Genomic DNA, 23,725 nt, shown 5'->3' with positions numbered 1-23,725 from the left:
AAGTCACTAGTTAGATTTTTGAAGTTAAAGCTAGAATTGAAACTAACATCCTGTTCCTTGGTATGAAAGGGCATATTGTATTTAGGACTAGATTGTCCTATTTTGTTACAGGCAGAGGTAGAAACTCAAGAGAAAGAAAAGGAAACCCTAGACATGTAATGTAAGTTTTCTTGAACTCCTGGGGAACAATTTTGATACTTATGTACTGTTCAGTTACCCAAAACTGTTTCTAGATGTGATACAACTTAAGAAATAAAATAAATAAATAAAAAAAAGAACTGTACAAGAAAAGAGTTTCTGCAATAGTGACCAGGAGATCTGTCTTAAATTTGGCATTCTTCCCATTCAAAAAATAAACAAGCAAACAGGTATAATGAGTTAATGCTCTGTCCTCTGTTTCTAGAGGCTGAAGTCCAAAGTCTTATGTTACCAGTGAAAGTGAGCAGGGCCCCTTGGGAGGAGGTGAGAGTATGATTTGTTAGTTCAGAGCTCTCTTGGAATGAAATAGTTTAGAGGAAGGCCCTGTACTGAATCAGTTTTGGTTTTAAGCTGATTTTCTGTTGTATCACAAACGTGATACACTTTGAAGCCCTCTTAAATCTTGGTTACACCCCTTCATAATTCAGTTTTTGTTTGGATAAATGAGAAAAAAGAAAAAAGTAATCCCTGTAAGCCTAGCTTCCTTTTAGATTGCAGCACTGAACCTTATGATGAAACACCTGCATTTTGCTTGGTGTCTCGGAGGCTTGTGGTTGAGCAGGAGTCTTGTCCTATGCCTAAATTAAAAGTCCTTCTGTTTATCATTGCAGTTGAAAGGCAAAAGTAGCATTTGAAAGGCTGGGGGGGAAGGCATGAAAGGTGAGCTTTGAGGAATTTTGATTAAGAGGAGCTAGTGAGTAGGAGTTCATGGGCAGAAACTTGTAGCCATGTTGAAGGAATTAGTGAGAAGATGGTGGTGTTAGCCATCCTGGCTTGGATGGAAAGCATGATGGACGCTTGGGGATGAGTAACATAGGCTAGTGACATGCATAAACTGAGTATTTAGCAATTAATTACTTTTTTCTTTTTAGAAACATGCTTTAATGACTGATTTTATGGTTAACCTAAGGAAGGAATGGGAGGTGACGCAAGAGCTGTTACTGGAGAAAGCAGTGAAAGGACAGTGATTTGGACTCTGGGAGCAGGGATGCCTCTTATATCAAAGAAAAGAGTAAGGTCAATAAAGAGAGAAAAATTTTAAACAAAGGAATCAGTTAGGTACAAAAAGCTCGATGTGAATGATCAGCGTGGAGCTGCTACAGAGCTGCTTATTCCCTTAACCTTATTTTATTTGCTCAAATATGAAACTAGTGACTCAAGTTCTGGCCCTAGAGCACGTCCCAGCCTTGCTCATTCAGTTGCCTATGTTTCCTGCTCTGTTCGAAATAACACTCAAGAGCTCAGTTGTACTAATATCAACCCCTCTCTTTCTCGAAGGTTTCACTGCGTAAATGATGGCTAAAATGTGATAAAGCCCAGTATGCTTTTTCTTTCTAGGAGCAAATCTTTGAATGATGTTAGTGCAGAGGAGCTGCAGTCATTGCGCAAAATCCGTTACGAAGAGCTACAAAGGATCAAAGAACAGTTGCAAGAACAAGATCTAAAATGGCAAGAAGTAAGACCTCCTTTTTACCCCTTTTCATGTGTCCTGCTGAAAGGCTGGGTGCTGCCTACCTTCAGTGTCTCTAGAAAACAGGCTTTGACATGTGTGCAGCAATTTATGGGGCTGTCTTCTGAAACAATCTGTCTTATGTAACTGCTAGGGATGTCTGTTTAATGCAGAATTGAACATATTTTAAATATCATCATAAGTATCTGATTAATGCTTCAGGTTAAGACTTGTATGCATTCTAATAAAGCCTTTAGGCTTGATTTCTCTGGACATAAAAGTTAGGGCTTCATGTGTTATCTGAAATATGTGAATACTTTTTTTATAAAATGATTTGAATGTCTGAACATTTGATCCTCTGGGAGAAGGAAGGGAAATAATTTCCCTGTGCAAATTTGTAAGGCTTCTATCCCTTAATAATTCTGTCTTAAATCCAGCTTGTATCCTGATGTGGTAGCTTTGCACAGCATCATAATGGTTTCCAAAGACTTTTTTGTTAAAATCTCTGCTTGACAACAAGAAGCTGGAATTAAGACCAGAACACCAAGGAAAAATCATAGAGTAGTTAGGGTTGGAAAGGACCTTAAGATCATCTAGTTCCAACCCGCCTGCCATGGGCAGGGACACCTCACACACTAAACCGTGTCACCCAAGGCTCTGTCCAGCCTTGCCTTGAACGCTGCCAGGGATGGAACATTCACAACTTCTCTGGGCAACCCATTCCAGTGCCTCACCACACAGAAGTTCGCTGTTGTTTGTTTAAAGCACCTCAGCCATCTTGTCTCTAATATTCAGTACTACTTTTAACTCAGCTCTGGTATTTCATGTAGAATATTGCTAGTTCACATTGTGGTTTTACAGAAATGAAGAAAGTATAGAAGTGTATGTTTTCAATTTAGAATTTAAAGTGTGTTTGTTCTCAAGCTAATGTATCAGTTTAACACAGTAGTGATTTGGGGGCGGGGAGGCAGGGGAACTCATCCCAAACTCCAGATCTTAAAACAAGGAAATATAGATGGTATTTGCATTTGTTTTCCACTATGTGTTGCTGAGTGAAATATTCTAGAATAAAATAGAAAGTGTTGGGTTCTAATGTGGGGAGAGGGCAAAACATGTACTTTTCCAGTTGCAGTACAGTAATTACAATTATTAACTTTAACAGGCAGTGAGCAAGTCTGTAACCCTAGGTGAAATACAAGAGCCCCTTTATCATTTAGTAGGGGAAGGTACATGAAAATATTGCTGCAATGCAGGCATGCAAATAAAATCAGGCCAGTAGGTAGTGTGATGTAGGTTTAAGAGGTGTTGAGAAAATCTGGTTGTATATGTTCATATTATTCTTACAGGATTTAGCAAAATGGAAGAATCGTAGAAAGAGCTTCACTTCTGAATTGCAAAAAAAGAAGGAAGAAAGAGAAGAAATAGAAAGGAGAGCCTCTGAGGTGTCTGAGAGGAGTACAAAGTCACTGAAAGAAATACAGCAGGAGAGGTAATGACCCCAATGGAAGTATTATGTTGAAGAACTTAATTCTGAGAATTTCTATTCCCTTGAATTCTTGAGCAGCTTTTACTGGCAAGTTGCAATTGATTCTGCAGACATCTCAACAATTTTAGTTGCAAAACATAATGTAGAAATCTAGGCAATCGAAGGACAGAATATGGTCCGCTAATGCATTGTTTTTACAGAAAATTACACAGTTTTGATGTATAAATAGTGTTTTATTCTATTATCCCTAGATAAATGTATTGAGAAGTTAGTATTTGCACCCACTTTGAGGAGATTAAAAACATAGCACTGAACTGCCTTTTTTATTCCTGGATCAACTTAACTATTTCTCTTTCCTCTATCACTGCATTTGCTATTCTTTTAACCACTGTGGATAAATACAGCCAGAATTTTAATGTATATCACAGAGCTGTAAATTTTTGCTTGATTTCCCTTCTGTCCCCGGTTGCTCCTCTGGGTGTTTACAGAACAAGATTCTCTCCAAAGAGTCAGAAGTGTAAACTGAGTAGCACAGTATCTCTTCTACTGGTAACAGTCTTTCAAATGTATGTAAGACTGAGATGAAGGGAATATGGACACAGCATGTATTCATAAAATAAATTTAAGAATAGTTTGCATTTTTTTTTTGGGGGGGGGGGGCGGGTGTTAATTATTTGTGAGTACAGAAATTAGTCTCTTGAATAAAATATGGATGCTAGTTGTATTGAATGCCCAAAATCATCAGAATCTTAAAAACATTTGAGTAAATATTCTCTGTGGTGGTTGTCCTTTTATGACAAAAGGAATGAATAGCATAAAAAAAAACCAAACAACTGAACTTCAGGACACCATCTTCTTTGTTATCTGAAGTTCAGTAATTAGCGTTTTCATAGAGCAAACACACCGGCAGAGCTATACAATTCAGGTAGTGTTATGGGACTACCTTCTTCTCATTTTTCCTCAATAAAATCTTGGTTTTTGAGGATATGTAACTTGAATAGCTACATCATTTTCTTGGTAAAGAGATTTCTGTCATGGTGGCAACTTGATAATGTGATGGTAGTATGCCTGAGTGTTATCAGAGTGTTGAAATGGGGAGGAAGGGAAAAAAGGTAGATTTAAAAATATATTAAAATACTATGAATTAAATGATGCCATTCATTTTTACCTATTGGAGACGTGTCTCTTGGTTTGTGCTTTGCTTTGAACATTCAGTAGTTGAAAGACTTAGGGGGCTGCCTGTTTGTCAAGTCCCTTTTGGTATTTTAATGTGCTCTGTCCCCATAGGGAGGACAGAGATCTAGATTCCTACAGGCAGCGAAAACACGAACACAGATGGACGTATTCACCGAATGATGATGTATTTAGTGAAGAAAAAGCACCTTCCACACAGTCACCAGCAAAAGACTATCTTTTGGAAGAAGATACCACCAACAGTTCTAAGGACAACAAAAGCACAAATGCCACACAACAGCACAAGGAGAACCTCCTGGAGAGCTCGGCCACTCGTGAAGCTCCTACTCCACCAAAGAGCCTGGCAGAGGAGCACAGCTCAGGTCTTTTGTTTACCCGCTACTCAGCGAATGCTCAAACTGGGTCAGCTCAGGTTTCAGCTTCTCTCCCGAGAAGTTACCAGAAAACCGATACCTCTAGGTTAACATCTGTGGTTACACCAAGACCTTTTGGTGTCCACTCAAGAGGAATCTCGTCACTTCCACGGTCATTCACGGTAAAATTCTGCTTCATTCCTGCAGTTTGGAGTCTTGGGTAGCTGGGGGAAGAGTAGAGTTTTAACATTTTATTTATTTATTTATTTTTAAATCATCTGCTGCTTGATGAAGTCTGTGTTAATAGAGCAGGCAATTCTGTTGTGGCTTTAGATGTTTACTTGTGTTTCTGTACTTTAAAGGCACTCCTAGAATAGTGTGCCGGCCAAGCCGGAGCAGGAACTCACTCTCCATGTGAGGACACTTCTCAGGGGGAGTCAGGCCCCCCTATAACACTGCCCTGACAAAGTGTCCCCATTCTCCTCTCCGTCCCTCTGGGAGTAGGGGGAGGGAAAGAAGGGGGGGAGTGAGTGAACGAGTTACCTGTCTGGGCTTAAACCACGACAGGCTGATAAATACATTTGGTAGAATAATAATTTTATTACTTTTAGTAAGTCTCCTTCATGTTGCTTATCAAAAGCCTGTCTTTGTCAGATGTAATTGTCTGAAACTAAGTTAACGTAATTAAGTGCTAAAGACAAATTATTCAGGTGATTTAAGTTTCTCTTGCTCTGCTGATTTCTGGTGAAACTGAAATTTTATGCTGCCTTAAAATTTACCTGCTCAGGAAAGCACTGAAACACAGAAATTGATATCCACCCTCTCCACTCACCCTGATTAACTGTGTTGATTTTCATAACTTTCTCCTAAATCCCCATTTGTCTCAATTTTTAAAAATGGTAAGAATGCAAATAATTCTAAGAAGGTGATATTAACATTTTTGTCTTAAAAAGTCTAGACTATTCTGCAAGCAGTTCAAGAGAAAAAATACGTTTTTCTTTAAAGTAGGTAATTAATAATGGGTACAGTCACCATAATTTGCCTGAAAGGGAGTTTTTTGACAAATATATATAGATTGATGAAAGACTAAGGTTAGTTTTTTATTTTTAAGCATATATTTACTAAACTGTTATTTTTGTCCTAGATGGATGATACCCAGAAATACAATGGAGAAGTAGAAAAATCTAAGAGAACTCAAACTTTGTTCACTAGCAGTTCGTTTTCAGAACCAGATTCTGCATACCCTCTCTCCGCTGGTGCATTCAAACACAGAGGTGAGGAGGAGGAGGAGGAAAAGGAAGGTGTTCAAGCAACACCATCTCCTAGTTCAGCATTACCTGTAAAATCCCAAGACCAAGATGCTGGAAGCAGTATTCTTAAACCAGACTATTGCTATCCTCCTGATTCTCTTTCACTTGCATCTTCTGCAGAAAATGTGAGTCTGCCAGAGCCTGAGGATTCAAAATCTCAGGTAAGTGTGGAAATAATGTGATTACATAGTGTAACTGAATGCTACAGTAGAGTGAAAGAAAAAATAAATAAAATTACAGCTAATGCAAGTATTTTTTGGTAGTGAGAAAGCAGCTCTGAGATCTACTACTTCATTTGATTTAGTTCAGGGGAAATAGAATATTTGGAAAGCAAATAATTGGTTCTCTTGCAGCATTTTTTTACCTGCCCTTTATATGTCCTGTGCTTAATTTTATTTCTCATTCTAATTCAAAATAGTTACTCTAAACACTGTGATGCTTACAAAGTTTTTCTTATTCTCAAAAATAGCACATTGTATGCACGAGCAGGTATGTCAGATGAATGATCTGAGCTGCTGTAGCATTCATTTGCACTTTTAAACTGGTGGTGGAAAATAACTATCAGCTTTGTAAAGGCCAGCCTTAAACGTTACTATCATGCTATCCTTTTTTTCCACTGTGGCCTGAGATCCCATCCTTTTCTTTTTGTTATTTTGTTATTCACTTGAATCCGATTAATGTTCACATTAATAAATTTTAAAGCAAATCACCATCTCTTTGTGTATGTGCTGATCCAGGAGTTGGGTCTTTCAGCATTTTTTTTTTAAATATATATCTTCCAGTGCTGCTGCTTCCACTTGATTGCATGTTTCACATGTGAAAAAAATGGAGCAATAGCTTTAATTGTTGATGCCTTTCTGTAATATGTAATGAGGTGGTTCAAACTCCTTGACAGATTCGAGATGAATTCTTTGCATTCCTAATGCTGCTGTAAAAGTTAATTGTGCCAGTTGCTTGGGTGAGAATGCTAAGACCTTAAATGCTGATTTATGAAATCACTTCTCATACCAGCTTTTTATAAATTCAGGCACTGAACCATTCTTCTTCCTAATCACTTGTGGAAAAGGAACACGTTTCAGTTTAATACTCCTGATACCCTTGGGCAGTGCAATGAAATTGTCATAATTTTTTCCAGCTCTGATTGTTTTATAAGGAAGGATATCATGATCTTTTTTTGTCTGTGTTATTACAAAAGCAGGCAGAGAAATTGCTGTTCTATGTGAAAACATAGGTTAAATATGCGTTCTTTGTATCACTTTAAGGGAGCCAAATGAGAACAACATGTACTAGGTCCACTTCTTTGTTTTTTTTTTTATTTTCATTAGTCACAAGATTATAAACCTTTCTGCACGTGAGTTATGTATTTTGGTTTTGTTTTAAAATAAAAAAAAAAAAATTTAAAAAAAAGCTTGTGTTGTGCTTCAAACAAGCCATAACTTAAGGAATACAAGCTCCATTTGGCATGTTTGTAAATCGTTGTCAGAGTTGAGGGATTGATATAGTTCAAAGTCATCAGGGCAATAACACCAGGTTTGTGGAGTTTTGAAGGCAACCTGTTCAAATGATGAAGTTCAGTGCACAAATTTGTATTACTTCTCTCACAAGAGGTAGGTTTAAAGAAACCCACCAGGTTGGGATGTTGGAAATAAAAACAACAGCAACAGTAATTTCCAGGAGCACACTCAAATTCAGAAGCTTCAAATACGCACCAGCCCTGTGTAAAAACCTAACCTGTCTATTAGTAGATTCACATTTGTGACTAATGTACTGTTACCCCCCTAAGGACTTGGGTTGTATGGGAGCTTTTGCAAGCTAATAGCTGTGTTTTGAAGAAAGGACTTATTTTCTACCCTGGGCTGTAATAGAGAGTTCTGTGCCAGGAGCATTCCTGTAACACAAGGCGAAACCTCAGGATGTTGCCTTGTAATGTTGTTGTCTTCCACACCCAGCACTGCTGAAGCGTACTTTGCCTAGCTACATTTTGCAGTGCTTCCTGTAGCTGCCTGCTGCATCTTACTTTAATTTAAATCAGGAAGGCTGGTTCACTAGGCAGCTAAAATGCAGTTGTGTATTTAATGCATGCACATAAGTATGTGGAGTCTCCTCTATGCATAGTTGGAATATACGTATTTTAATGGTGTTTGACAGAAAAAAGTCTACAGTTTTTTTCCCCCTTTTATAACAATGTCAGCTCCATGATAATGAAGTGATTTTATACCTTTAATGAAGGTATTCTAATTGTTCTTAAAGGAGTTTGCATTAAAATGTTTGTGTTCATAATATAGTGTGGAATTAAAAACAAGCGTTCCAAAATGTTTTCCCAAACAAATATTTCTGTAGTTTAAAATGGTAATGTGAAGTTTTGATCCTGATTTTAAAAGCATCTTGAAAGTCCACTAGAATTAAAGATCTGGATTCTAGCTAATTCTGGGATTAGTTTTATTATCTGAGGCCTCCATTATGAAATCCGTAGCAAAATAGTAGTGTTTTACACAAAATTAAAAAGATGAATGTTCACCTAAGTAAATCTAGTTGCAGCATTGAACCTGAAAGAAACTGATAATGCTCATTGTAGGATGCACAAAAAATAAAGATGAATTTCTGTTATCTGACTTTTTCATATCTGACTTATGAGCTCTCACAGTACATTCCACAGATTTACAAGACTGTCTATCCATAAAGACCCATTTAGTGGTTTAATGTCCTCAAACTCCTTACATTTTGTACCATTATGTTGCAAAACATTTAAAATAAGAGAAATGCACAGCTAAATATATGTGTAGAGAAAATATGAATGTAAACTGAAAATATAGCCGTTTGAATAAAAAACAAATGAGTTAGTTAACTGACATCAACACTCCTTCCTTTGTCTATGATGGTAATAATAGATGATTAAAGTGCACATTATGACCAGCCTCACCTATTTAGAGGATAAACTTTCCCTCATTTAGATTCCTGTGATACCAGATACTGTAGTGTCATGTTTTATTTTTCAGGAGCAGTACAGTGAAATGAGAATCAGTATAAACCAGAGACCTGGCCACAGTCGCAGCTTTGGGTTTACTACAAATTTGAGTTCTTCAGGGGTCTTCGTACAGACAGTTGAAGAAGGTAAATATGTATTAACTGCACAAATTTTTGTTCTTGTGTTTAGTTTTCAGAGCCTTCTAAATTAAGGCATTTGCTGTCAACAATGCTGCAAATATTTTTAAATATTGGGTGAAGAACTGAAAAAGCAATATTTAGTTTATTCATGTATTTCTGTGAATCCTCATCTCTTGAAATGGGTGGAATGCACAGATATCTAAAAGGCATTTTCCTAGTCAAGGACATTTCTATAACCACTGAAAAGGTATAAATATGGTCACTCAAATATTCACCAAGACCCTTACAGTACAGTAGTAAGGGGCACCTACAGACTTCTAACATCCAGATTGTTCCTTTCATAGAATCATAGAATGGTTAGGGTTGGAAAAGATCTTAAGATCATCTAGTTCCAACCCCCCTGCCATGGGCAGAGACGCCTCACACTAAACCATGCCACCCAAGGCTCTGTCCATCCTGGCCTTGAACACTGCCAGGGATGGAGCATTTACCACTTATTTGGGCAGCCCTCACAGTAAAGAACTTCTTCCTTATATCTAATTTGAACTTCCCCCATTTAAGTTTAAACCCATTACCCTTTGTCCTATCTCTGCAGTCCCTAATGAAGAGTCCCTCCCCAGCATCCTTATAGGCCCCCTTCAGATACTGAAAGGCTGCTATGAGGTCTCCATGCAGCCTTCTCTTCTCCAGGCTGAACAGCCCCAGCTTTCTCAGCCTGCCTTCATATGGGAAGTGCTCCAGTCCATTTATCATCTCTGTGGCCCTCCTGTGGACGTCCTTCAACAGCTCCATGTCCTCCTTGAGGACACCAGAACTGCAGTCAGTACTCCAAGTGGGGTCTCATAAGAGCAGAGTAGTGCTGGTCATGCTTCTTTTGATTAGGTCCAGTATACTATACATTATATTTCAGTGAAGTTCAAAAGATTCACTTCATATGGTTTGTAAACACATGCAGAGCAAACTTAGGGGTTAGAATTTTTATTTCAGTTTTCCCTTTCTTAGTCATGTTAAATTTTGGAGACAATTAATAATTTTAAGCAGTTTCAACTTCTAAATTCATTTCTGGTGCAGATTTTTTTTTTCCAGATGTGTTGATACTGAGGAAAAGCAAACATTTTTGTCTTGAAACATACATAAAGTTTATTTCTAAGGTTTAGTAGTCTTTTGCAGAAAACAAGCTCAAGTTTTCCTAATTAAAAACCAAAATACAACAAAACACACAAATACCCAAGCAAATCACATATAATGCTTGTTTTCTAACAGTGATCTTTCCTGTTGCCAGTAATACTTCAAGAATATTGAATTGTGCCCTTTCTTCCAGCTAACACAAGATCATCCTGAGAAGGAAGAAATAACTGGAAACCTCTCATTTAGTTAGCCCTTCATTATGCTTTCCAGAAAGGAAAAAATACCATTTAACAGCACTTCCTGAGCAGCCTTGATTTCCCCTTTTCCCCCATTTCAAAGACAGCTTATAGACCTCTCCACTATAACTGGATACTTCTCATAATTAGATTATAACCTCTTACATACACTTTGCATGAAGAGTAACTTTCCATTTGCTTTTCCTGTTGCTAGGCTTCTGGTTTAATTTTGTTACTTCGAGGCAGAGAACTGTCTCTTTGCACTGCCTGAGGGTAGTGAGTGTTCCTGCTGGTCATTCACAAAGGTCCATGTGGGCTCCATCCCCTATTCCGAAGGCAAGGAGAAGATGAAGGCCTTGTGGCTGTTATTTTGGTCATGCTTCATTACAGTTCTCACAAGGAAGGGTATGAAGCATAGATTGAATGGAGAATGGCCTGTCTCTTGGTATTCTCATTTATAGCTTGTGTTTAATACTTTTTTTCATCAACTGGCTCAAGTTGTATCTCTATTCATAAGCTGCAGCTTCCTTTAAAGGATGGCCCATTGAAAGATCTGTCAGCTATGTGCTTATGAATGTTTCATTTCATATTTTTAAGGATAAGTTATAGGATAATTCAGATGGGAAGGGGCCTTGGGAGACCACCTAGAGCAAACCCTGGCTCAAAAGTGTCAAAACTGAATTTGGACCGAGTTGCCTAGGGCCTTACCCAAGGGTTTGAGACCCTTGAAGGATGGAAACTGCATTGTTGGATGGAAACTGTCTGCATTGCATAATTATTCTCTTGGAGAAAATTTTCTATGCATATCCAGTCAGACCGACCTTTGTTTATAACCACTGTGCAGTGTTCTCCTCCCATAAATTTCAATAGTGAAGGCTTTCCCTTCTCAGTGACCTCCTGGTAGATAATGGGGGGGACTGCTGTAGGTCCTTCTGCAGCCTCTCTTTTCTGGGCTGAACAAGCCTATACCCCTCAGCTTCTCCTCACAGGGCAAGTGCTCCAGACTTGACCATCCCAACAGCCTTCCAGTTTATTGATGTCCCTCTTACAGTGAGGAGCCAAAACTAGACACAGTATTGTCAAAGTGGCATAACAAATGCTGACTGAATGCCCAGTTCTCCACCCTCTCCATTTTGGCGTGGTTTGCAAGCTTGGCAAGGGTGTGTTTTATCACCTACTGTTATTGGTGAACAGAGGAGAGGTAGAGAGGACAGGTCCCAGGATACATCCTGGGAGCTTCACTTGTAACCAGCCTCCAGGCCAAGTATAAACCCTTAACTGCTCCCCATAGAGCCTGACAGCCCAGCAAGGTCTTCACCCATCTGGTTGTTCTGCCCTGTAGACAATACCATCCCAACTTTGATGCCAGGATACTGTGGAAGATCACATCAACCACCTCATTAAAGACAAGGTGGATGGTATCCACCATTCTCCCTTCATTCACAGATCTAGTTGTTTCATCATTGAAGACAATTGGGTTGTTCAAGCATGATTTAGGCTTGGCAACTCTACACCAGCTCTTCCCAGTAACCTCTCTTGTGAGCCCAGTAATAGCTTCCAGGAAGACTTTCTCTGTTTGCTTCGACATACTTGTCATCCTAACTAGCTATATGATTTTCTTCAGGCAATAACCTACATTTATCTTTTTACTACTATGACTGTATTCTACATATGCTCTTCCTTCAAAAAAATATTAAGGAAACTACTTGGCAAGCAAATTAATGTCTTATAAGTGTTCTCAAAAAGCTTAATAAGAGTTAAGCTTGTAACACGTTACAGTGAGACCCATTTGCTACATACAAAAGAAGGCTGTTCTCTTTTTTTGTTTTACAGGTATTTTCAACCTAATGCTAAAAATTAGGTAATAATTAATCTAGACATTGTTCTGACAACTTCCCCAGTGCTGTATAATCTTTATTGTTTTAGTCCTTTCCCTTCTACCCACCCTATTTACAGTCATTTTTTGAGGTTGTGTTGATGTAGGAGTGCACATGTCTGCAATCAGACACTTGCAGGCATGCAGTACAAAGTAAATTTGGCCCACTTCCTTCAAGTTTTAATTTTTTTGTATGACTGAACTAGTATTTATCTCTTGTAATAACAAGTCAGGATAGGTTAGCGATAACTAAATATGTATGGAAAATGAGTGAGTATTTGGTTGGTTTTCACTGGGGAGTAGTAAGAAAGAAAAACCTTTCACCTTTATCTTCAGGGAAACATATAAAAAATAACAGTATTTGTTTTATGTAATATAAACTGAATCCTCTACAGCAGTATAAAGAAATTATCAGTCTCCTGTACTCTTAGACGAGGTGGACAGGGAAAGACAACTAGCAACAAACATGTTTTGGCACCTGAATTGCCAGCTTTGTATAGCCTCTGTAGGCTTCTCTGGAAATGAATTGGAACAGAAGCCCAATATAGGCACCCTGGTTGGCACTCTTGAGAAGCCCTTTTATTCATAGACTGCAGAGGGAATAGAGGAAGGGCAGCTGGCAAAGTCACATGCCAAAAATTGAGCTGTTTAAGTTGTTCTGGTTGTGCTGGGTCTACACATGTAATCTAGAGACTGCTGCTATTCATTCAAATCTGTATGGTTGGGATGTGGTCTGGATACGTCTTTGTGGTGATGCTATAGGAGAAACCATGTAATCTTAAATTCCCTTCCTTTCCTAAAACTGAGCTGAAATATGCTGTTCTCACCTGTGAGCTAGTTTTCATTCCTGTCAGATTACTGAGTAAAGTGAGCACAGTCTTCTTTTGGCTCCTAGAGCTCACTCTGTCACACCACAAAGCAGGGAAATTAGCAGTTCTGATGTCTCCCCTTGAGCCTGAAGCATTCTCTGTACTATGTGCAGTCTACATGTGGTCAAACTATTAAAGATCTTAGATTTTTATATTGGACACAATTCCAAATGTTATATGATGATTTTGAAAACAGTAGCTTCAGTGGCAGCATCAGTAGTATGCTTAATAGTACCTTCCACTGATAGATTAGAAAACCCATTAATTCTTCAACATCTTCTTGGCTCTAAGGAGATTCATATTCTTTCCAGTTTAACTATCACCCATGTTTTCATCCTCCAAATGAAATCCTATCTTTTCTTTTATAATATTGTTTAAAAGTAATTCCTATGTTTTGAAAATTTTACTGGTAACTGCTAGTGAGGTTTTAGCCTGTACTTTAAGAGGAATAGAACATGGAACTGTGCTCTTTGAACACAATAGTTAGAGTTCACTAGAAAAACAATACTAATGGATCACTGTTTGGTGCAGTATTAGGAAGCACAGTTTTTCTTCATTCCTTAAATTCCTTGGGTGCTAAGAATATTAAAAGCTATCTGAATCCTTAGTAGATATCCAGACTTATAGCAGCATTTTACTAGTGAGTCAGGAAGCATATGATGTCTAAGTTCTTCCATCACGCTTGTCCACATCTGTTTCTGATAATGTAATATGGCATTGTTCTTAGTGTATTTAAAAAGGATATCTGGATTTCACTACTGACTCTGGAAAATGCTTCCACTGTGTAATTCAAATTTGTTTTACTTTATTAACGTGAGGATTTATTGTGCAATCTTCAAATTAATTTCACTTGGCTTTTTTCCATTTTCTATTCTGCTAAGGGGGTAATTGTTAATGGAAGAACTATTCAGATGTATTTCATAAAATCTTACTTGGGGAAGTTCAAGTTTCTCAGCTCATCCATTTTCTGAATTAAATAGGAAAAAAAAGTTTATTAACTGGTCCTGTATGTTCTCTGTCCTTAGGCTAGTGAGATCGCCTGGCAGTGTGTAGTAGATAAAGAAGAGTATAAAGTGCAGCCTATCTTGCAAAATATCAGTAGAATTCAAAGTTCAATCTGCCATAAAATTCACTCCTAATAGTCAAAATAAGTAGAATCCAGAGAAGTCCAGGGCAGCACACAGCAATGTTGTGAGTCCAATTACCAGAAAATTCAGAACTAGCAAACTGTTTCAGCAAAACAACAAAGCAGCATGCTCTTGTCAATAAAGCCCTGAAAATGTAAATAAGAACATGAGAAAACCAGCTTTTACTGGGGTTAAGGAGGAGGTTGGGGTTAAGTTTTACTGGTTTTGTTTTTTGGGGGGGGGGTTGTTTGTTTTGGTTTGTTTGTTTGTTTGTAGGTTTTTTGGGGGGGTTAGGGTTTTTTGTTTTGTTTTTTGTTTGTTTGTTTTGTTATCGTGGGTTGATTGTTTGTTTTGACAAATAAGAGGATTACCCAAACATTGGCTGAATTTCAGCTAATCATTGGCTACAGACACTAGCACTGCCTCTCTAATTCACTGCTGGCCAGAGGCTGCTTATTAAGTGGGCTAACCAGAGTGTGAACATTTACAAGTCCAAAAGACTGATGTTCTTCTTTCAGAAGTTTCAGGTTGAAACACTATTTTGATACCAAGTTTACTGATCTTATCAGTAGGAGATTTTTCTAGTGTAGATTTTTTTCTAGTGCAGTAGATTTTTCAAAGACTTTCTGAATATCCAGCAATAAGCATTTATTTGAACTATTTCTCTACCCACCCAACCTCCAGTCACAACTGTGTTAAAAAAACAGATGTGAATGGAGACCTGATTTTTTTTTCTTTTATTTTCTGTAGCTAGCCCTGCATCAGTTTGTCAGCTGCATGTAGATGATGAAATTATTGCTATCAATGGCATAAAGGTTTCATGTATGGACTATAGACAGTGGGAAGAAGCCATCAACAGAGCACTAGAAACTGGAAACCTTCTCATGGATGTCAGACGATATGGAAAGAATGGTGAGTTGTTTCATCGGGTGGATACAGTGTGCTCTTTAAGGCAAATAAGCTCTCTGTGCTGTACCTGACAGCTGAGAGTCCTTATTAGCCTTACAGTAGTAATACGTATCTAAGCTAAGTAGTTTGCTAGCATGTCTGTTGCATTTTAACACCACTTGGCTTTTTTTTTTAACTACTCGTGCATTAGAAATATCTTGACAAGCAAGTCTACAAAGCACTGAACTACTGACCTCTCTTGTGCTCTGACCTGTTTGAGAGGATGCACAGGTAAAAAAGTGTGCAACCACCATACAAGGGGGAATATAACATTTTCTTTCCTGACACATTACAAAAATGAAGAGGAAGTCTGGTCTCTAGAGGATAGTAATTTTTAGAGCCTTTCTCCCTCAGTCAGCAGCTCCCTTTTTGCAGGGAAAGAGGATCTTGTGTTCATTTCTTCAGGGAGTGTTTCAGGTAGTGGATGAGGTTGTGGTTGATGTATTGTGCTATGATTTTGGCCATTGACCCAAATATTGTGATGCTGTAATCTCTCCAGGATTGTGCTACCTGTTCTGGCTAGTGAGGGTTTCCATCCTGGCTAAAGGCCTTGTAGCATCCTTAGACTTGCCATGAGTTTAATCAGGATACCCTTTCAAAGTCCCAAAATAGTTTTTCTAGAGTTGAAAGTGCAATCAGTGGTTTCTTTCAAAGTATAAATACAGAACATTCTTTTAGGGGGAAGCTAGGTAGAATAACCTACCAGCAAGTGGGGAGAAAAATAGTGGTGTGAAGAAAAGACAAGAAACAATATACTTCTACAGGCCCTAGCATAAATGAAGAGTGAGATTTGTGGAGAAGAACTCACTGAAGAAACCTTAGGTAGCGGGAGGGAAGAATTTACGGAATCTGAGATAAGATTATAATTTGCCTTTGCCTCATCAGTTTTGGTAGTTTAGTTTAGCTTCCTGACGAGCACAGGCATGAAAATGACACTTCCCTGGATAGAGTATGAGTTGTACTTGTATGAATTGTACCTTGAGTGAGTAAAGCTGGAAGAATTTTCTCAATCCTTACTAATGCTAATGAGATAGTTTCCAATGAATACTAATTGCTGTGTAATGTTGAGCTGCTGTTGTGCTTGTTAGCAAAATGTGGTAAACTTTTACCTGGCTTATGACTAACACTTGCATTTTTGGGGAAGGCGGTCTGCTCATAAAAGCCCTTTTTCCTGTCTTCACAAATTCCACCTGATTTGTGTCTCTTCCTCTTCTGTTATGTGTGTGTTCTCTGTGTGTTATTTTAATGTATTTTCACTAACTCTTGTTCTGTTCTTTGACATTACTGTCTACATTAATTTCTTGATCATCCACATACCAAAAAGACTGGGGCAAAGACCTGCCTTCCCTGCCACATGTAAGGCATAAAATCCTCAATCTCACCAGTATGGCTACCAACATTATAGGTGCATCTGAAAATAAATGGATTGATGCAACTTCTGGAGAGCACGTCTCAAATGTTTCCACCATATCAACAAAAAGAGATTTATCCAGCAGCCTTCAAAGTTCTGTGAGTATGTTTTTGAAGGGTCGTGGGATTTGCAGTTAGGAATAAAGTAAAATGTAATGCCTTGATAGGGAGAGGTTGGAGAAAAGACCTTGGGAATCTTAGTTTTACTTGTATTGTTTAAGGAACATATAGGATACTGCAAATATGGAGGTGTAGCTATGTACATCTTAAGGTAAATAAGATGTTTTAAAGACTTGCTACTGCCCATTCATGAGTGGATACTAAGTGATAAATGTTAAAATATGTGCAGACTGGGTTTTAACTAAAATGTATACAGTGCTTGTTCTTTAGAAAAGACTTTCATCTCCATTATTAGCATAAATGAAAGTTGCAGCCCCCGATTACTTGCAAATAGCACCCTGCCTGCTATGAAATAGAAAGATCTCAGCTTCTGGCATTTTCTTACAAACTAATGTTTTTTGTTTCAGCCAGCTGGTTATTGATCCCCTCATATGCCTGCAGTAATTTTACCATATAATACATTTAGGAAGTTTTAGATAGTTTTGTATCTTTCCTGTGGAAAGTGTTCTGAAGTGTTTCATGATAGAGAGTTCCTGTCAGAGGAGATGTGTAACTGGATAAACTTCTACAAATCTAATGAACCTAAGCTCTTTTTTATTACTATGTTTTTCAGGATACAGAAACAAAATTGATAAATGGGATGCAAGGAGATCTTGGCTCTAATGAACAAAGAGGTAAACCACCGTTGCTTTTCATCTGCTAATTGGATGGGTTTGCAACAAGCACAGACACAAAACCTGTAGTCATCAAAAGCTTTGTACAGTGGGTGAGGCAAGACCTTAAAGAACTGAAAGCTAGACAGGTATTAGAGAATCTCATTGCATTCAAACTGGATGTAGTTTGCTTCCATGATGTGTTAGGCAGTTGGAAAACTTGGAAAACTGACAACAAAGGAGTGACAACTTCTCTCCCTTCCCCCCCCCCCCCCCCCCCCACTTGTGCATTAGTGGTTTTAAATTTAGTGTGTGACAAGGGTGAAAGAGAAGAAGGCACAGAATTTGTTATGATTAGTACTGCATTGTGTGGATAACGAGTCAGTATGAGTATTGATTCATTTCACTGCGCAGAGTCTAAAGAGTATTCAACTTCTTGTTTTTCTTTTTCCCCCCTATTTCAATTGTGAGGTTTTGGGGCTAGTGGTTATTTTGCTATGATAATTTTACTTTTATTCCTGGAGAATAATATTGATGATTCTAGTATGAATAACAATTACTTATGATGCTATGAACAGTTACAGCCTTACTTGATGACAGTGAGAGAAACCAGGTACATATACTTTCTAGTAGAACAATAATCCTTAAATGGATACTTTGCATTTCATTTTACCTTGAATGAGCATGGCAGTTTATAAAAGAATTCCCCCAAGAAATCATTTGCCCCCTGGAGATGCCTTTCTGATGCCCTTAAATGGCGATTTGTCTCTTAAATGCAGTTTGGCATCTCAATGGAGGAGGCTTAAATTAGACAGAGAGAATCTGAGTCCAAGTTTGTCACTTGTGCTGTTCTTACAGTTGGACATTGTTAGTGATAAAATGAAATACTAATCAGTATATGGTATAACCTACTAAAAACTGTATTTGTTATTATGAAAGGTGAGGTTTCCTTTGTGTTTCAGGGGCTTCTTATTTTTCTGAAGTTTTTTGTGAAGATGTTGCTGTTGATTGGAGGTCTAACAAAAGTTTCTGATCCAGTGGTGATAGTAATTAAAAATAATAAAAATGACAACCTCATTGACTTATTTATATTATTTGTATCTTTCAAATAGCATCTGAACCTATTTCTTTGAAAAACTTAAAAAGGCGGTCACAATTTTTTGAACAAGGTAAACCAAAGAGCTAACATTTCCTGTACTTCCACGAAATTATTCCTGCTGCACACTCTTGCTAACAAGGCTGGTGCTGGGTACTGTACCTCTTCAGCATTGTTTGTTGCAGTTACAACAAAGCAACATAATTAATTTCCTTTCTTTTCCCAGGGTCATCAGGTTATTCTTACAATTCATGGGTCTACCTTTGTGGTAATGGGTCTTTCTGTGTTCTCTTACATCTATAGCTGTTTAATTTTTTTCTGTGTTATTCATACATATTTTTTTTTTTCACTGGGTAGGAGTAAGAAAGAGAGCACTCTTTGTTCAGGTTTGCTACTACCTACAAAACAAGAATAACATTTGCTATTCCAGCAGAGGCTTAGCACATATCTCAGAGCTGTTGATAAAATACTTAACTCTGGATTTGAGTTTATCTTGAGTTGCAGCTCTGTGCTTTCATCTAAATTGCTGGAAAAAGACAGCTGCTGGCTTTCCACTGTGTGATGTCACAAGATCCCAAGAAAAGCAACATACATTTTGAACTGCATATGCTAGCTTTTAAAGGCAAAAAAATAAGGCACTCGATTTTGGTTTTGTAGGTTGCTTTTTGGTGTTTTGCATGTCACAACTCACTTCCACTAATGTTGTATGTCTAATGCTGTCTTCAGACTATGTATGCCTTGCTGTTTTGCTGTATCCTGAAAGAGCAAAATTCTGGCCCACTGGAAATTCAGTGTGAATTTTGCCAGTGATTTTAGTGGGACCAGGACTTTGCTTTCAGTGGTGATGGCTTCTGTTTTTTCCAGAAGTGATATGTGAAGTGCCACAGCATATATCTGTGTTTGTGGTTCTGTTTGCTTTGAAATACTTCTGCTACATTGTATCTGCAATATGGTGGTATTTTGATGTTGGTTTTTTTCTTTTTGATTGGTTTCTTTTTGTTGTTTATTTTTTTGTTTGTTTTTTTTCTTAAGGCTGGCTAGAAAGTATGAAATTTTTATTTTCATAAATTTCATAGCAATATTTGACATATTTCTCTTGTGCTTGAGGAGGAAGAGAAGGGTGAATTTCTGCAGTGTGCACTTAGCACAGTTTTGTTCATTTTAAACTTTTGACATTTTAGTTTCACAATGGTATAAAATACTGTTTTTTCTAAAGAAAGCCTGTACAGGCCAGCATAAGCTTACAGGGGTGAGAGAAGTAGAGAGCGAAGATAGCATCGCCTAATACAATTGCAGGAGATAAAGTCTGTTTGTCCATCACAATATTAGTGATGATGCTTAGGAAATGATTGTAATTAAATCTGTGTTTTTTCACATTTTCTTAACTTTAATGTATTAGTATAATATACATCTCTAATAATCATCTTGGTACAAGCTAAGACCACATATGATATCCTCAAATAGTGTAAAGTTTGTGGTGAATGGTGACAAGCTTACCAGATTCAAATGTGGTTTTGGGAGTAGGGAAGAGGACAGTTGGAAAAGGAAAATGCATGGGTTTGTGGTAGAGAAGTGGCCTGTGGATGTTCATAACTCTTGATTCATGTCAAGGGCAATAGGTGAGTAGCTGCTTTACCTTGAAGCAGTGTTATGGGTATCACTCATGCTAAACAGTTTGGTTTCACAGTAATAATAGGAGAGGTGTAGCAAAGAACCTCTGTGTAGCCACAGTGGGAGATGTACTGCTTATTCAAGCAATTGCTGATGGCACTTGTAAGCATGTAAAGCTTTTAAGCACTTGTGCAAGTTAGTTGAAAGTCCCTAGTGAATTCTGACCTCAAGTGAGTTCAGTAGAGCAAAATGCAAGCATGGCTTACTAAGGAAGCAAAAATTAGTCTGAAGCTCAGACTTTCCCCATTTACACAAGTCTTGCAGTAGTGAGTATGTATGGTTCTAATGATTTTTGTTTTTTGCCTTCCAAATCTCGCAGGAGGCCCAGAACCTGCAATGCCTGATGTAAGTACTATTTACAAATTACTAATAAGTACTGTAAGCCTGGTCTTTCAGGAAGCCCACTGCTTTCTATTGCTTTTTATACTACTTAAAACTGTGATCAAATCTGGAGTATTGTCTATGATCTCGTAATGTGTAACGGAATGGTTGCTTAATGGTTGCTAATTTAGGTCCATGTCACAATAAAGCTGTAGTGTTTGTAATAGCTTTTATTTCTCACTTTAAAAAATATGTTTTAAAATGTAGAGCGTTTGTTACATGGAAGAAGATTAATGCTGTTTAATTTCTGTGCTGTATTAGCTTCCAGTCCCATCCATTAGTGCTCCTAGTCGTCGGGTTTGGGATCAAGAGGAAGAACGAAAACGACAGGAAAAATGGCAAAAGGAGCAGGACCGTTTACTGCAGGTATAATTAATCCTTATGATCATAGGCTGGCAATCCTTTGCGTGCAGGAACTGTTAAGGAAGTAGAATAACACATGACTTTTACATTTCTTCTTACCAATGGCCCAAGAGAACTTTCAGATGCATTTGTTGAGCTGCACGATTACACGCACTAGCAATTATTCAGCAAAAAGAGGACAATGCATTAATGAACTTCGTGAAGTCAAACCCAGACTTTGTGTTCACTAGAGCTAGAAGTGCTTAATCATTACAAGGGTGGTATGCTCTTACTGGTAGCAAAATGTAAAGGATAAGCAAAGACCTAAGGGGTAGTAGTCTTCACTTTTCAATATGAGTTTTATTGTTTCCCCTCAAGAAAATTGTCTCTAGAATGAGTTTTACCTTCAATTAGCAATACTGCCTTATATTCAGAGATGAAGAGAAGGCAGCTAATGCCATGATTAGATGCCTGCTAGCATCCTGAGGTTTAGCAATTGGCTGATTAGTTGGAATCAGCCTGGTTCCTAGGGCCTCTCAGAGTCAGGAAGCTGAACCTGCTAACCCAAAATCACCTTGATAAGCGATTGCTGGAGATGGAGGAAGTGTTGTAGAGGACAGGACAATGTTTGTCATCTTAGGATAGCAAAAACCACAGCAAAGACCTTACCTCAGTAAAGCATAAGCCCATTCAACCACATTCACCAAGGCACAACTCTGCAAATTAAGTTTGTTATTTGAAGTCCCACCGAGAGACATCAGTGGGCATCATGTACTCTGCACAAGCCCTCTTTAAATTTGGTACATGCAGCAGAAAACTGGGATGTGAAAGTGCAGTGTAGCAACTCTTGCTTTTTGCATGCTTTATCTTTGGCATTCCTTTTAGCATATAAACTCTGCACGGCAAGAAGTGTGCCTTCCAAAACATATCTGTTGTCTCTTATGGTTTGGGTTGATGGCTTTAAAGAATGTAAACCTTGGCTCCCCTTTCTTGAGAGCAGTCTCAGCTCTTTGCATTCACTCTGCATTCTCCCTTTTTAGTCCTGAAGTAGTAAATTTGACCAGAGTAATAACATTCTTTCTCTTCCCCATGACCCATGCAATCATTTTTTAAGTATCAGAGAAAATGAAGTCTTTGTTTTCTTATTTCTAATATCTTGGAAGGAATACTTTTGACATCATTAAATATTTTGCCTTTTCCAAGATCTAAGTGGTGATTGACAAAACCACCAAAACATTTATTGTGTACCTTAAGTAATGCTTTAAGACATTACATTGATTTCATACCAGATCCAATCATAGGACAAATTTGGACATCCAGAAGTTGTTTTTTGTTTAGATAATATTCCAAAAGACCAAGAGTTCTTGCTCAAACCAAATTACTGTCTCATATTTCACCTAGTGATCACTTTATACTGTATTAATGTGCATGATTCCAAGTGAAATATAATCACTCCATCTTTCAAGAAATACCTTAGCTGATTTTTGTTTAAATGGGAACTAAGCTGTGACAGGAAATAAGACAAACCTGAGGTCAGTTGTTATGAGATATAGCATGTAAAAAGCCTGGATTCTCTGCAATCAGTTTCAGAACTCCTTTGGATTATATTTGAGCCAGGATTTCATTGGCTTTGTAGAGCTCAAGCATATTTTCACCACACTAGTCTGTTAAAAGCTATATTAAATGCCGGTAGTACATTTCAATGCAAATAAAGAATACCATGTTTCTTATCTGCATGTTTAACTTCAATCTAACCTAACAGGAGAAATACAAACAGGAACAAGAAAAACTGAGAGAAGAATGGCTACGAGCTAAGCAAGAAGCAGAAAAAGAGAGCTCAAAGTATTTTGATGAGGTAGGCTATGAATATGGCTTCACCCTTGTAAAATAAATTGTTGTCTGTGAATTCATAGAAAGAGGTTGGTAAAATTGGGAAGTAAAGAGTAAATGGGATGTTTTGAGACCTGCTGAATTTGACTTCTTTATGATTGTTTAGGTAACTAACACCAGAAATATGTTAGCAAAAAGTTACAGCATGTGTTAATTATTGTGACCAGAATGAAATGGCCACCTTTGCTGTATATTTACCTCCTGATGTTATTTGTTGGAATTCTGCTTCAATACTTCTTTATGAGGTGTGTTTGTAGATGCCTGGCTTGTTACTGGCAACCAGTTCATCCTATCTCCGATAAATTTACATATCAAATCAACTTCAGATTTGCCATCATGTGTTTCAAAACACTGAATGCATGTAGTCACTGTAGATGCTGACTTTTGTGGCCCTTTCTTATGTGAAGATGAGCAGGTTTTCTCTGAGTGTGGGAGGTATCTGAGATACCTCCTCTTTATTGCTATGCAAGTGCTGCTTCAGGCACCCTAGCTAGATCAGTTGCGTTTATACAGTCATGAATAAGTAGACTGTAATTTAAGGCTTAGGATTTCAATAAGAAAGCTCTTTAAGCTGTTAGAGGACTTTGTTGTGCAAGAATGTAAACCATTTTAGTATTTTTTTCTATCATTAGAGGTTTTCATGGACCTGTAAACAGTATTTGTCCCCTGCAACTAAACCACCTTTTGAGCACTGAAAGACATTTTCTCTTCTTTGAGAGAAGAGTCAGAGTGGTAGGTCTGAGGATTTTACATTCAAATGGTAGGAGAATGGAGGAGAAATGTGAAATTCATTGGTTTGATATACACTTGCAGCGTGTATCTTTCTGTGTGCAGTTAGGTAGGTCTCAGGTTTCTAAGTCAAAACAGTAGGGAGAAATTCTG

The 23,725-nt window shown here is 37.9% G+C and overlaps 1 protein-coding gene across 3 annotated transcripts in view; it reads left to right on the top strand.

The window, feature by feature from the left end:
- Positions 1 to 23,725, top strand: part of LMO7 (LIM domain 7) — a 128,117-nt gene that overhangs the window by 90,240 nt on the left and 14,152 nt on the right. For 2 of the 3 annotated variants that reach the window (XM_061445260.1, XM_061445261.1), the window contains 12 exons: positions 1,537 to 1,654; positions 2,995 to 3,137; positions 4,422 to 4,863; positions 5,826 to 6,152; positions 8,988 to 9,102; positions 15,083 to 15,244; positions 16,605 to 16,789; positions 17,424 to 17,484; positions 18,576 to 18,632; positions 20,550 to 20,575; positions 20,873 to 20,977; positions 22,716 to 22,808. In XM_061445260.1, the coding sequence (XP_061301244.1) occupies positions 1,537 to 1,654; positions 2,995 to 3,137; positions 4,422 to 4,863; positions 5,826 to 6,152; positions 8,988 to 9,102; positions 15,083 to 15,244; positions 16,605 to 16,789; positions 17,424 to 17,484; positions 18,576 to 18,632; positions 20,550 to 20,575; positions 20,873 to 20,977; positions 22,716 to 22,808 (1,834 nt within the window). Of the gene's footprint in view, positions 1 to 1,536; positions 1,655 to 2,994; positions 3,138 to 4,421; positions 4,864 to 5,825; positions 6,153 to 8,987; positions 9,103 to 15,082; positions 15,245 to 16,604; positions 16,790 to 17,423; positions 17,485 to 18,575; positions 18,633 to 18,785; positions 18,828 to 20,549; positions 20,576 to 20,872; positions 20,978 to 22,715; positions 22,809 to 23,725 lie in introns of all 3 variants that reach the window. The other variant, XM_061445259.1, reaches the window with a different exon arrangement.

Source organism: Pezoporus flaviventris, unplaced genomic scaffold (assembly GCF_033815535.1).
Source record: "Pezoporus flaviventris isolate CSIRO_AGI_PZ_B2104156 unplaced genomic scaffold, CSIRO_AGI_Pfla_v1 ptg000003l, whole genome shotgun sequence".
Taxonomy (NCBI): domain Eukaryota; kingdom Metazoa; phylum Chordata; class Aves; order Psittaciformes; family Psittacidae; genus Pezoporus; species Pezoporus flaviventris.
The sequence above is the reverse complement of the archived record's forward strand: the minus strand, read 5'-3'. Positions and strand labels throughout refer to the sequence as shown.